The 14,486-nt window shown below is 30.8% G+C and overlaps 4 protein-coding genes across 6 annotated transcripts; 1 reads left to right on the top strand and 3 right to left on the bottom strand.

Annotated features, from left to right (window-relative positions):
• Nucleotides 1–537: 537 nt before the first annotated feature.
• On the bottom strand, nt 538–1,664 carry LOC113516740 (carbonyl reductase [NADPH] 1-like). Its single transcript, XM_026901207.3, has one exon. It carries the CDS (start codon nt 1,467–1,469, stop codon nt 636–638), a length of 834 nt encoding a protein of 277 aa, XP_026757008.2. The 5' UTR covers nt 1,470–1,664; the 3' UTR covers nt 538–635.
• A 661-nt stretch (nt 1,665–2,325) lies between these two features.
• Nucleotides 2,326–7,599, bottom strand: LOC113516923 (transmembrane 9 superfamily member 4). Of its 2 annotated transcripts, none has more exons than XM_026901425.3 (9): nt 7,441–7,599; nt 6,961–7,346; nt 6,550–6,705; nt 6,154–6,431; nt 5,671–5,874; nt 5,170–5,587; nt 3,886–4,069; nt 3,525–3,663; nt 2,326–3,129 (listed from the first exon to the last, which is right to left on the bottom strand). In XM_026901425.3, exons 1-9 carry the CDS (start codon nt 7,447–7,449, stop codon nt 3,029–3,031), a joined length of 1,875 nt encoding a protein of 624 aa, XP_026757226.2. In that variant the 5' UTR covers nt 7,450–7,599; the 3' UTR covers nt 2,326–3,028. The 2 variants fall into 2 exon arrangements, with proteins under 2 accessions (XP_026757226.2, XP_026757227.2); XM_026901426.3 differs by having other exon boundaries at nt 6,961–7,334; nt 7,441–7,592.
• Nucleotides 7,600–9,521: 1,922 nt separating this feature from the next.
• LOC113516921 (neuroguidin) lies at nt 9,522–13,039 on the top strand. 2 transcript variants are annotated; one of them, XM_031907945.2, is made up of 2 exons: nt 9,522–9,781; nt 10,230–13,039. In XM_031907945.2, the coding sequence occupies exon 2, from the start codon at nt 10,242–10,244 to the stop codon at nt 11,121–11,123; it is 882 nt and encodes a 293-aa protein (XP_031763805.2). In that variant the 5' UTR covers nt 9,522–9,781; nt 10,230–10,241; the 3' UTR covers nt 11,124–13,039. The 2 variants fall into 2 exon arrangements, with proteins under 2 accessions (XP_031763805.2, XP_026757225.2); XM_026901424.3 differs by lacking the exon at nt 9,522–9,781 and adding an exon at nt 9,883–10,156.
• Nucleotides 13,040–13,042: 3 nt separating this feature from the next.
• Nucleotides 13,043–14,348, bottom strand: LOC113516810 (uncharacterized). Its single transcript, XM_026901285.3, has 3 exons — nt 13,970–14,348; nt 13,380–13,509; nt 13,043–13,270 (listed from the first exon to the last, which is right to left on the bottom strand). Exons 1-3 carry the CDS (start codon nt 14,266–14,268, stop codon nt 13,049–13,051), a joined length of 651 nt encoding a protein of 216 aa, XP_026757086.2. The 5' UTR covers nt 14,269–14,348; the 3' UTR covers nt 13,043–13,048.
• Between the last annotated feature and the right edge of the window lie 138 nt (nt 14,349–14,486).

The raw sequence follows: 14,486 nt of genomic DNA, 5'->3' as shown, positions 1-14,486 counted from the left end.
AGTTCTTTAATTTGTAAAGAATAATTCAAGGGTAGTAATGAATTAATAGGAATATTTTAAAGCTAAGCTACCTTAAAATTCTTCGAGGTATCTTAAAGAACTTGAAAACATGTATAAATAAAAATTTAATTAATGTAAAATAGTTAACAAACAACATTCTAATATCTAATAGCAAGTACTTATTGAAACAATTATTTTGCAACATATAATCAAGCTGTCAATAATTTTGTACTTAAAATTTTGTTCCATTTAAACTAAAACGTAAACAAAATTATAACTATTAACAATAGTTTTCAGTACTGAAGTCACTAGAATGAGATCTAAGAATCTCAATAGAAACAACATAATTAAAAATATTTTTTGTTTCCAAATTTTGTTACTTAAGATCAAATTATTTTTCTGTATTTGCATTTTATATGTATTGAACAAATACAAGAACAAAAATAATTCATATTTTAACTATTTAGTCTACAAAATTGTGGGTCTATTTTGTAACATAAAGCACTGTGTGGTGGGTTATAAATGAGGTAATAAAAATTGTATTAACTAAAAGAAAATATATATTATAGTTCATTTTATGTAGGTGATATTTTTATCACAGAATTAATGCTAACAATGATAAAACAATAACATCCTTAATCATCCCAGTTAACTTGGTGACAGTCATGCCATACAAAGGTGCCCTTTTGAGACTGCGGAGCTTCTAATGCCAAATACAGAGGTGCTCTGGCTCCACGTTCAGGAGTAAAATCACCCATGCCTTTTGTCATATCAGACTTCACAAAACCTGGATGAACACAATTTATAGAAATATCTGTGCCTTGTTCACTAAATTGCCGCTGTTGTACAAATGTCAATGCTGACATTGCCACCTTTGATACCTTATAATCTCCATAGTGTCCAGCAAATGATACCATAGTAGTTTTGCCATTTTTAACTGCCTGTAGAAAATCATTAACAAACTGTAAAATTTCATCAACAGTTAGATTGTCTTTTACTAATGTATCAAGCCAAATCTGCTTCCTTATGTTAGACAATAAACCCCAGTCACTGCTAATGTTGATTATGCGAGCATTGTTTTTCAGTAATGGATACAATATTTTGGAAATAGATATCAAACTCAAAAAATTTGTATCAATAAGTTTTTTAGCATCTTCATAGGAAGAAACCGACTTATCAAAGTCCAAAATACCGGCATTGTTCACCAATACATCTATTCCACAATATCTGCTTGCAATGTATGTTGCAAATTCCTGGATACTCTGTTCACATGTAACGTCTAATGTATGAAACAAAGGCCGAAGACCTAAGTCTTCGAGTTTCTTTACTGCTTGTCGTCCTCTTTCTTCGTTTCTAGCTGTGAGGTACACAACACCTTCAAACTTCTGACATAATCCTTTCACGATTTCAAATCCAATACCTTTATTGCTTCCAGTCACTACTGCTACTTTGGTTTCCATTTTGTACATAAAAATTTAGAACGATACTTGCGTAGAAAATACTACGTTGTAAAAATAAATATTTATTTTATTTTATCACCAACACATGACATTACTTCCTCCCGGTCATTTTTGACATTTCATTTTGTAAGGTTGGTGTTTTGTCTCTTTTTTTATCAGTCACGTTCATACCAGAGATTATATTTATACAGCCATATAATAACATGAATTAATAATTGATAACAATTAAAAAATAATAATTACCACACTTTAGAGCAATTATTTAATATAAATTTTAAAAATAATAAAAGGAGCATAAAGCATTCTTGTACTCCCAAATAATCAATACATCTCTATTAGAAAAATTTTGTTTTTTTACAAAAAAAAAACACTACTTATTACCCATCAGAAAAAAATCATTCACGAAAGAATTTAACATTTTGTACCAAAAAAACATCTAGAGTAAATAAATAAATTTTTAAAAATATGTTATTAAAGTATTAAAATGGCCGTGTGATACAGCATGAAATATTCATTAAAATCAGACAGTATGATTGCCAATCCACTTAGTAAGCATGATAACTTCTGGCTAAACTTCTGTTATGAGGCTTATGTTCAGCAGTAGACAGTTACCGGGTGATAATAATGTAACTTCATTAGAAATAGAAACCTTATTTATCTCAAGATAATTATAGAAAAGAAAATTATCACAGGTGATTTGTCTGTTATAATTTTGACTGAAATTGTTCGATAACGGCAAGTTCCTATAATAAAATTTAAAGAATAGTTTGCACTCTACAGTTTATATTCACTTTACTCAAAAACTTAGTATAACGTATTTTATATGGATTTGATATAAAGGATACATTTAAATAAAATTGCGTAGTAATGGTATAATTGATTTTATGATTGTAATGAAAATTTAAGGATTTAGTGGAAAAATATTAATACTATAGATAAACCTAGGGCAATAGTGCTATACAAAAAAATACAAGCCAGCAGTCTTATGACACTAAAATTAAATAATAATGTCATTTTAAAATATACTTACAAGCCATCACAAAAATATTACAATTAAGTAAATTATTATAATTCCATTTATGAAAAATTATAATTTAATGACTAAAAAATGCAACATTTTGCCTATATAAATTTCACACACTTTTCAGCATTAACTCACTATTGTCAATGGCATTTGTTCATCAAACAGATCAAATCGACTACAATTTCATACATACTTAGATACATAATATAAGAGACGAGACATTCGAGCAATTGATCTAGCACGCATATTATCTTATTTGTAAAAAAAAGATAGAGTACAACTGGAGTAGTCTCATCTCTGTATTACAATTAGCAAAATATACTTACTTTACGCCATTTGACCATCTACCAAGTTCATTAGAAATATATTACACTACCAAATATAGTACTAAGTTCAAAATAATGAATTTTGAACTTAGTCATAAATGTGAAAATGAAGTGATCTCACAAGATAATTTCTAATAGTGCATCATTTAATTAATATTCTTTTGCCGATAATACATTTGATAGTGTAATGTACACCTAAATACTTAATTCAGCTTAACCTAGTCGATTTTCACTGCGGCGTAAATTTTTCTAATAAATGTGTAGGCTGCAAAGAATCCAATGGTGCCAGTCAAAAGCCAGAATGTTAACACCATAAGACCTGAAATTACACAAAATTGTATTGTTTATAACTAAAATAGTATTATTATATATAATAATTATATAACCAAAAATATTAATGCTTTAAATATAATACATATACATATTTATGTGAGACAAAAAATAATTAATTTATCATCTATATCAAGATCTTTAGGGAAATTTAATAACAATAAAAATAAACACATATATAAGAAAAATAGGCAAAGAGTTTGGACAGAGGAAACAATGTCTTAATCCTTGGGAACTAAGTTCCCAATATATTCTATAATGCTACAAACATGAATAGCACATGTTTATTGGCAAAGATTAGCACTTTTCATCAGGTGAGCGACAAATTATCCATTATTACTAGTTACGTAAAAGAATCTATACAAACAAGATTATAAACATTACCTGTGTATCCAATGTAAAGCAAAGTTGGTATAAACTCAGTTATTTCTAGTTTGGTGAAGAAATAAAATACTGAGTATACTAAAATGTATACAGCAGATCCTCCAGACACAATAAAGCTTTTCCACCACCAGTGATAATCCTGAAATTGGAATATCATATAAAGAAAAATCTGTCATGCCTACCTATCTCAATTGGAGACAGGCATAATAGATATGTATAAGGAAAAAATGTTTAAACCAAAATATTCACTGTAAAATATAAAAAAATAACTTCTTACATATGAGTACAATTGATTATAAAGATATTAATTTGAAATCCCTAAGGATTGGGTTTTTGAAAACAACTTTTAAAAAAATATTACCTCGCCACAGAGCTGAAAGTAGACCATGACAATTGATATTTGTGATACAGACACTACTAAAATGCAAAATACCAGGAACAGGAAACCAAAAAGATAGTAGAATTGATTTTCCCATAATGCATTAAATATGAAAAATAATTCGATAAATACAGCTCCAAATGGAAGTATCCCAGCCATTAAAATACTGAAAAATAAAAATAGTACAAAAAGTATTAGATTAAAAAGATGTTTCCAAGTTCTTTCAAATTGTCTTTATAAATTTTTCTCTTGGGTTCTGAATGCTGTTATCTGCCGAGAATAACCCACAAGGGACTTAACAGTTACTCTTTACAATTTGTAATTTATCTTCAAGATTATTTTACATCGGTATGGGTATTGTGACTATAATTAGCACTGAGTTGTAATGAACATGGCTTGCTTCAAGTTATTTGACTACCAACAGAAACAGATTTTCATATTTAAAATATATGTCTTTCTACAAGAGTGCTATAAAGGTCCTGAACCTCCTGCATCTATTGACTTCTTGCAAAATACTTGGGGTGGTACCTATTAAATTTATGAGATAGAGACTGTAGAAAAAATATTTGATTGGGTACCTTGCTCAATTCATGTTTCTGCCATGAAACAGTTGTTTGCATGGCTGTGTTTTGGTTTCAAGGGTGGCATATGGCAATGGAATTAAAGGGGCAAAATACCTTAGTTCTTAGGAATAACAATGGATGAAGGGTATCATGGGCGACACAATATACTCTGTTATGTCCATGGTATTATATCTATAGGCAATGGTTACCACTATCCATCAGGTGAACCATCAACTTGTTAGGTATTCTAATTAGAAAATTTCACAAATAATATAATTTTGTGAAAGTGCTCAGTAGCTATAAAAAAATACTGTTCCTTATATATAATAATTAAAAAGTAAAATGTAAGACATATAAAGACTGCAAATTATCATTATCATCATGAATATACAAATATGACATCTATTATTATCAGGAAAGCAGTATGCTTACTTGCTGGCTAATGGCTCTTTTATATGGTACTAACAGATAGGTAGTTGTTAACCATAGCAAGGTACTCATATTTAATATGTATGTAGAATTGTAATGCTTGAATTTTACCATGTAATATAGAATTGTAGACTTGCCAATCTTACAGTTTAAATTATCTTAAAGCCACCATCACTACATGACATTTCACTATAATCCTCATCACAAGTGGTGCAACACCATCGTTACAATAACATATGCAAGAACTCTTAGTGTTACAAATAATATTTCTTACCATATAAATATATTCATATACCAAACTTGATCAGGTACTTTTCTTGGAATGAAATTAGTCCTTACAGGATGTTGGAAGGGTTGTTTACGGCAACCAAAGTAATAGCCCAAGTATACTAATGGTAGTGATATACAAAACCATAAGCACAGTAGAGCCATCATAGTGGAAAAAGGTACTGCACCACTGGAATGTTTGCCCATAATAAAAAAATTTAAAAAGAAGCAAGTGCCAAAGACAATAGCTGGATAAAGTGTAGCCGTAAGAAATGCAGCCTGTTTCCATTGTTTCCCTTTCATGGTACTGTACAAGCGTGCTGAGTAGTAGCCAGCAATAAGACCCATAAATACATAGAGGAATATAGCTGCGGTCATCAATGCACCTCTGCTTGCTGGCGACAACATGCCAAGCATTGCTATAACTGTAACAAATATTATAAGATATTAACAATAAGACACATACTAAAATATAAGTAAACTAGTCAATAAAATATTATTTACTTACAGATAGTTATGAGAGCCATTAAAAAGACTTGAATACCACTTCCAATAACAGCTGCAAATAGCATTCTCCTTGGAGGTGGACGGAAGACATCGCCATGAACCAATTTCCAGCCAGTTTCCTCAATCATATCATCAATGCTTTCATCGGAATTGTAACGAGCTATATCTCGTCTTAATGTTCTCACCATAATCATTGTCAATATGCCTATACAAATAAAAATTACTTAATAATTATTTATTATTACATAAAATATACCTACATTTTTTATTAAAATCTTTATTGTGGTAACTTGAAGTAATTATTATTATACTAGTAAACTTACTGTTCTATAGTAATCATAAATATTTTGGTGTTACTAACAATTATAGTTCAATAATGTTAATCAAATAGCTATCAATATGATGCAATATCCCAAAATGCATATGAAAATATGAAAAATACACCCAAAATATTTATATCTGATAAAATATAAGAAATACTTGCCAGATAAAAAAAATAACACAACAATGGAATTAACAATGGAGAACCAATGTATTTGCACATCTTTCATTCCCAAATATATATCCCATCTGGACGCCCATCCTATTTCTGATTCTCCCCACTCTACAGAATAAGTAAAATAAAGTTTTGTTCCTGTTTCCTCATTGACAAGCTGTGGTTTTGGATCTGATGGGAATTGACATGATTCATCCACAAAACTCAATTCATCTTTATCAACAGACAATGTTTCTACTTCAAACCCTACTACTCTATATGAGTCTCTGAAAATTGAAAATATTGATAAATTTATTTCATTCAAATTTAGTAGGGAATATATCAAATAATATGGTACATATGAAAAACATAAGTTCCAGTATAATATAGAAAATACCAACTTACTGGCTATGTTTATGGTATTTTAATAAAAGTTTTAAATGATTGTTGATATATGCTTTGCCCTTGGTCATAAAACCTAATCGGTATCCTTGTTCTATAGTCCTTTCTGATGTGTCAATATTAATTACTCTTGTTGCTACTGGGAGATTGTCAACTAATCTATTAAACAAAAAATGTTACAAAATCATTATATTGTGTTTAATGATATTCAAGTAAATGGAGGAAAGTGCATCATTTTCTTTTTCTATTCATACCTGTTAGACCTCATAAAACAATTACTTTTCTATGTACAACTCTGTCATATGATTAAAAAATATGTAATATTTACTGGATAAAATACAAATCATTATAATCGTTTCACAACAGTTAATATTTTACATTTTATTATTTTAATTTAACATTATTTTTACTTACAAATGAACAAAGTACTCATGTTCTATACGACTTGCAACTTTCTCAGATTCTTCCACACTCCAATTAATTGGAGTATTCTTTTGATGGCACAGTAATCTACACTTGATATTCTCTGCCATGTGTACCTCATATGGAGTGTTAACTATGCGATCGCCTCGTAGCACTTCCCCCAAATTTTCGGATTTATAAACAAATGTTCCATTTTTAGGCAAACATAATGGTAGGGAATAATATTCGTATGGCAATTGTGTATGAATGCTAGTCATTTTAACAGCTTTAACTTCAATTCTTTGACCTTTTCTGAACTCCACCGGTGCCACTCCGGGAACGTAGAAACCATGGCTACCAATTATTAAGGTGCTAATGGTAAAATACTGCAAAATAGCCTAAAAATTAATTATAAATCAGATCACCCATTAAAGAACATAAAAAGAACTGAGATCGCTTTAATTTCAATAACTTTATTTTGGATTAACTTACTAGAAACATATTTAATCATCAACTTTCATAAAAAAAGAATAATTCATTTATCAATTCTTGCATTTTCTTGCAACAACAATACAATTTTCATTAAATAATACTATGAAAAATTATCGGGATTTATTAGCATTCAAAGTCAATCAGTCAATGAATCATTCACAGAACATAGATTACTCCATTTCTATTTTTTTCCTTATTAATTTGATTCAGATAATCTACTCTGTGACAGAATTTGTATATGATGTGGGTATCTTGCGCAGTGCAAGCTCTTGTTACAATTTAAGAACAAGGAATTACATAGAAGGAATCATAAAATAAAAACTGTAAATCATATGGTTGCCTCCTTTCTTCTTAAATTTTTTTATATACCACTGAGGTGGCAAACAAGCATACGGCCCACCTGATGGTAAGTGGTTACCGTAGCCTATGAACATCTGCAATACCAGAGGCATTACGCGCGCATTGCCAACCCTGAAGAAACCTCTTTACCCCCCTTTTGAAGAACCCCATGCTGTAGTCTCTTGGGAAAACCTCGGCAAGGAGCCCATTCCACAATCTGAGTGTTCGTGAGAGGAAACATTTCTGAAACCGCGCAGTACGCGACCATTGAGGCTGTAGGACATGAAGATGAACTCCCTGTCGATGGCGAGCCGTACGATGGTAGAAAGTGACCGTGGGCATCATATTGAACAATTCCTCTAAGCACAATCCATTGAACAGGCGGTAGAACACGCAAAGTGAAGCAAAATCTCTCCTAAGACTTAAGGGTTCGATACCGCTTGTGAGCCTGGAATCATCAACAATTTTCATAGCTCGTCGTTGCAACGAGTCGAAAGGTTCAAGCTGGTATTTAGGTGCTCCGGCCCATAAGTGATAGCAATACTCCATGTGGGGCCGGATTTGCGATTTGTACAGAATTAATCGCTGATCCGGCGTGAAGTAATGCCTCGCGCTATTGAGCACACCGAGTTTTTTGGATACCAACTTCACCTTATCTTCAAGGTGGCCACGGAATTGTACGTCACTAGAGATGTCGACACCAAGGATCCCAATGCTTTTAGAGATGTTAAGAGACATGCCTTGGAACTGTGGAGCCACAGCAAATGGGGTTTTCTTAGCGGTGAACGCGCAAGCTTGTGTCTTAGCGGAGTTAAACTGGACTAAGTTTTGTCGTCCCCAATCGGAGACTCTATTTAACGTTCTCTCGATTTTAGACACAAGCTGTTCACGACTGTCCTCCACGATGGAACGAGGAACATTGGTATGACCCGTATAATGGGCATCCCCAGTGCTGTCATCCGCATAACAATGAATGTCACCTAAGGACAACATATCATTAATATGCAGGAACAACGTCGGGGATAGCACAGAGCCTTGCGGGACGCCAGCGTTCGGAGCAGCAACCATCAACAGCGGTTTTTATGCATCTGCCGGACAATTCTTATGCGAATATAATTAGTAAAAAGGACCGAAAAATACATCATTATTTATCAATGACAAATTTTATATTACTAGATTATATAACACAGTTTATGTAGAAAGTATGCAAGTAGGTTGTATCTGAATTTGGTAGGGTTATACGGCTGTATAACATTTTCTATACACTAGCCTGCTACGAACTGACAATTTTATCATCTCCTATATGTAATTCCTTGTTCTTAGAGAAGAAATGATAAAATAAAAACAGGAAATCATATGATTGCCTCCTTTTTTTCTTATGCAAATATAATTAAAATAGTAAAATGAGGACGAAAAATACACCATCAGTTGCTATTTTTGTCAATTCATCATCGTTAGCTTAGTCATTATCTGTGCGAGTAATCCAATTAATATAAATAAAATAAAATTAGGTTTCGATGGAAGCAGGTGAAGAAAAATAGTAGATGATGAGTTCAGAAAATTTTTAATAATTTAATTCGATTCCATAAGAAAGAACATCAAGAAAAATATTCAAATTATTTGTCATTAACAGAAAAATAAAATAACAAATACAAAGAGGTATCACGACATACATACCACCTTGCGCATACGCATTACTACAGCGCAATAACAAAACACAAAATCATATGTCAAGTCGATGACGAAGTTTCACAGGACGACCAGAACGTGTAGTCTTGAGAAGGACTACACGTTCTGGTAGTGAAGGCTGGAGAATTTTCAACCTCAACTTTAGGATCAATAACTTTATCTTTTGATCCCGATGGCCGCGGAAACTGAATATCTTCTAATTGTGACACCTCTAGAGGGAATAAACGTTGTAAAGGTCGAAAACGTTCGCCTTTAGCCGTTTTAATATGAGCTACCCTACCAACGTTATCAACACCAAGATACAAGGTTCAAGGTACGAATATCTTTAAGTTTTGTTTTATGGCAACAGTAGATATTAATATTTTGGTTGAAGGAATACATACATACTGCTGTAACTTCGAAAAGCATTTAAATTTCCTTGTTCCGTGGATAAAAGGCCACTGCCAACTCTTATAATGTAGTCATTATTTGTTCTGTGGTGATTATATGCTCTGTGGCAAATATATAATTCATGTATTAATATTTTGTTTAATTATTGAAGCATCAATTTTTCTTCTTTTTAAAATTAATGATAATAAAAAAATATCTATTCAAAATATTTTGTACAATGTGTAGAGTTTGAAACTAATCAATACAATATTTAAGTTTTTATTCTAATTGAGGTTAAATCGAGAACAACATGGTGCAGGTATTATTTTTTTAACATTTTGAATTTTTCAAAAGGAATTAGAGACTTAGAAATAAATTCTTTTTTATTTTAGGCTACCGATGAAATGGAGCAACCTGACTTGCCACAAGCTGTTAACTTACTGAAGGAAATGAATACGAATATACAGCATGTGTCCCAGCTTGTAGACAACATGTTGGATCGAGTGAAGAATGGAGAAATCACGACTGATAGTGGTCTTTCTTTCTTAGAAATGAAGTATCAGATGCTTTTGAGTTATTTAATCAATCTTACTTATATTGTCCTTAGAAAGTGCTCTGGTGAAAGAATAGAATCTGATCCCTCAATCGACAGACTTATAGAGATAAGAACAGTACTTGAAAAAATAAGACCCATAGATTCTAAATTAAAATATCAAATTGATAAACTTGTAAAAACCGCAGTTGTAGGAGCTACATCTGAAGATGATCCACATTTATACCATGCTAATCCTTCAAATTTAGTAAGTAAACTTGATAATACAGAAGAAGGCTCAACTGATATATCTGCTGATGAAGAAGATAAAGAGAAAGCAAATAAATCAAATATTTATGTACCACCTAAATTGGCAGCAGTTCATTATGATGAGAGAGTTTCACGTACTGATGGTGAAAACAAAAATAAGGAACGGTCAAAGAAACAATTTTTAAACTCAAGTGTGATGCGTGAACTACGTGAAGAATATTCTGAAGCACCTTTAGAGGTGAGCACTGGGAATCATGTGAAACATTCAATATCTAAATTAGAACAAGAAAAGACTGAATATGAAGAGAATTATCTCACTCGTTTACCTGTTACAAAAGCAGAAAAGAATAGAAGAAAAAATCTGACAACAGTTGGTGTGTTAGCAGATGAAATAACTGGTCGTAGTACAGGTCGTAACATATCACGTAAACATAAAATAAAATCCAAAAAAGGAAAAGGATTTAAAAGAAGGCGTACTCATTAATATTTAAATTAAATAGTGAGTCTAATTATCTCCATTTTTAAAATTTCAGTTATTTTTGCAATTGAGATTAGACTGACTATGCTTTTTCTATGACCATTGATTTTATGTGACTGCAGGGTTTTCACAAGCTGGGCCATAAGTTTTGCTTAAATACTAAAATTATTTAGATAATATACTAAATATTAGTGGCCACTTATATTTTATTAATGGTCCATTTGCAAGCCCATGCATTTATATACAAAAGGCTTTGTATACTTATTATAAATTAATTCTAAGAGTATTACATAATATTTATAATTATTAAAATTAAAAAGAATTTAGATTGTTACTGAAACTATTTGTTTCATTAATAATCTAAAATACTTTAAACAGCAACAGAGAATAAGATGAATACTAATTTATTTAATACAAATTAATTAAATTGAAGGTAAAAATTAATTAAATATTATTTCTCGCCTATTTTATTATTCTAGTTAGAATAATAAATTCTTATTATAAAAAAAAACAATCACATATTGATTTTCACATAAAGTAGAAAACCATGAATTAACTCTTAAATGTAACAAATTTAAGAGTTAATTCATGGTTTTCTACTTTTTATGAATAACTGTTATAGAAAATAATAAGCCAGAATGAAAGTAATATGAAGCAAATCCCTTAATAGCTATGTTAGGAATTTGCAGAATCACAAAATATTACCAAGAGGTATCACTATTGAATATATGGGATCATAATTATGTTTTATTTACACTTATAAGTACATGCAGTCCAGGAAATTTGTAATCTAACTTTTTTGGACAAATTTAATATTGCTATTCAGAGAGTCATTGAAGTTGTTTAATTGTCACATATGTAACATAAGCATTATAACTTGGTGTCGACTCATAATTAATGATGATTCAATATTATGATATGAAAATTTAAAATGTTACCTGTAAAGTATGGTCCCTTTTTGATCCCTAAATTTTTATATAAGATTAAAAAATTCTATTTAGGAGGTTTAGAGGCAGCTTAATTAAAAAAAAAATGCATAAATATTCTAAATGGTATTCCTACAAATGTATATAATTTGTAGGAATACCATTTAGAATATTTCTTTATTTTTATATTTTTAAAATATTAAACTATTCAAGTATTTCTTACAAAAAATTAATCCTAATATATTGTTGCAACTGTTAAGTTAGAAAGTTATAAAAACTAAATTATATATTTAAAATAAAGTACCAAAAAGAATTGTTCAAAATCATCCCCTGAACTCCATAAAAGGAGTTGAAATTTTATATAGAAGTTTTAACTTGAAAGAAGAGCAGATAATTCTAAAATGTTGGTTTTTCTCCACAAATTACACATGAAATATTTATATACGCTTAATTGTCAAAAAATATTAATAATTAAAACTTTTTTTGCTTTTAACAAGAATTAAGAAAAAATCTGAAACAAAGCATATTCCATGGCAACAACTTTGTAAATATGGTCCTATATATAATATAGTGTAATATACCCCTTAAAACAGATAAGTAAAATCTAAATAAATAGATATCAATTGTTCCTAATTTAGAGCTTATGCCTGCTGTTTTGATAACATAGAATACTTCTCGAATGATTTATAGATAAGAGATTGTGATTATACCTTGAAATACCAATAGCTATAATTTGAATCTAGTTGGAAGTAAATTTTTTCAAGCTTATTATTTAAATGCAATGTTTTCAAATTTTAATAACTAATTGTATTTATTTTCATTCATAAAATAATTTTAGACTTGGGCCAGTTGTGAAACCCAAATTTTCTTTTTAATTATGTTGACAATTTGCCATTTTTCTGTTTAAATGTTATGTTATATTCATTTCAATTGTGTTATGTTCTATTTTTGTATCGTTAGGTATATAAGTATTAAGGTAATAAATCGTTTTAATTATATATGTTTTTACTTCTTGTTCAATATTTTATCTACCATCGGGAAGTCCTGTAGACAAGTGGCAGGGTTAAAGGACTGGTAACGGAACAATCGCATCTCGCGGATGTGACCAATAGGAGTATGCGTATCAAGACATTGGTAATCTCCCCGCGGCGGCGCCGTTCCATGATTATGCGTTAAATCCGACCTAATGACGCGATTCAATAACCATTCTGGTGAAGACATAGTTAGCTGAAAAATAAAACTATATTTAGCAGTTGTCCGGTGGCATTTGAATAGATATAACATTACGTTTATTCAAAATGATTATAATTGTCGATGATTTGTAATGTATACTAACCGGTTTCATAACTGATGGAAAAGGATTTCGGTAATCATCTTGTTGGGTCGTCACGTAATCCATTATACCAAAATCAGCAGGAAGTGGCGCTAAGTCAGCATTTCTCATTAACTTGTTACGTCCCGGCGTACTAAATAGATATGAGTGTGGATATACTAAATGTTACTGATATACATACCAATACGTAATACAAACTATGTCTATGACATATATCTACTATTTTACTGAATTAGGTGTTATCTTGAGGAAGTCCATATCACAGCAATTCGCAGTTTGACTGCCAAATGATTAATACTAGGCTATTAATTAGCAGCGATCTATTAATTTGTATACATAAAGTTCATAAATTATATATATAGCATGGTATACACCGGCGGGGCACCAGTGAAGGATGATAGGTGAGAATGAAGCAGGTCAGTTAGCCCATCGTGACGAATTCAACAAGAATTGTTCACGATGGTTTCCAGGGGGAACCACATGGAGGTCGGTATATTATATACCCAATCTATATTATAATATATATACTATATAAATAATATTTTGTAGCCAATAAATATTTTCTATTCTACTTTATTCTAAATATAACTTACTCGGTACATGGATAGGAGGTAAAATTAACTAGGGGCTTGAAATTATAGATTGGGTCTGTTTTGGTAAACACTTGTGCGAGCATATGACGAGTTTCAGTCATTCGCACCCCTTGGTCTTCATTTCCCCATCGAACATAAGTGCTTATGTGATTACTCAAATTATCACGATAGACGTTATTATCTTTTTTTTCGGCATGAATTGAATAATCCCAATTTTCTACTTTCACATGTGGAGAATAAGTATTTTTTGAAAATAATATTTGTTGTGGTTTTTTGGCCATAGGATTTTTCGTCCTCATATTGATCAAGTTACTTGTATGAAAATAAAGTAGTAGCTATGTACATAACGTAGAAATTAAGCGTTATAATTTTAAGTACGACTGTCATACAGTGACATTTTTTATTCTATTTTGTTAAAACTTTGCCAGTCATATCGGAGTTCCTATTTTCATCGCTTTTTATTTTGTACATCTAGGTAGGTAATATAATTATTTATGTTCTCATTATTCGACTGTAT

Source organism: Galleria mellonella, unplaced genomic scaffold (assembly GCF_026898425.1).
Source record: "Galleria mellonella isolate WM207_F2 unplaced genomic scaffold, CSIRO_AGI_GalMel_v1 utg143, whole genome shotgun sequence".
NCBI classification, from domain to species: domain Eukaryota; kingdom Metazoa; phylum Arthropoda; class Insecta; order Lepidoptera; family Pyralidae; genus Galleria; species Galleria mellonella.
The sequence above is the reverse complement of the archived record's forward strand: the minus strand, read 5'-3'. Positions and strand labels throughout refer to the sequence as shown.

Coding starts and splice junctions, on each gene's coding strand:
- LOC113516740 (XM_026901207.3), bottom strand. CDS start 1,469: ATGTACAAAATGGAAACCAAAGTAGCAGTAGTGACTGGAAGCAATAAA.
- LOC113516923 (XM_026901425.3), bottom strand. Junction 6,706..6,960: donor CATGAGTACTTTGTTCATTT/GTAAGTAAAAAT, acceptor TTTGTTTAATAG/ATTAGTTGACAATCTCCCAG. Junction 5,588..5,670: donor AATGGCTCTCATAACTATCT/GTAAGTAAATAA, acceptor TATTTGTTACAG/TTATAGCAATGCTTGGCATG.
- LOC113516810 (XM_026901285.3), bottom strand. CDS start 14,268: ATGAGGACGAAAAATCCTATGGCCAAAAAACCACAACAAATATTATTT. Junction 13,510..13,969: donor ACCTCCTATCCATGTACCGA/GTAAGTTATATT, acceptor ATATCTATTTAG/TACGCCGGGACGTAACAAGT. Junction 13,271..13,379: donor TTCCATCAGTTATGAAACCG/GTTAGTATACAT, acceptor TTTATTTTTCAG/CTAACTATGTCTTCACCAGA.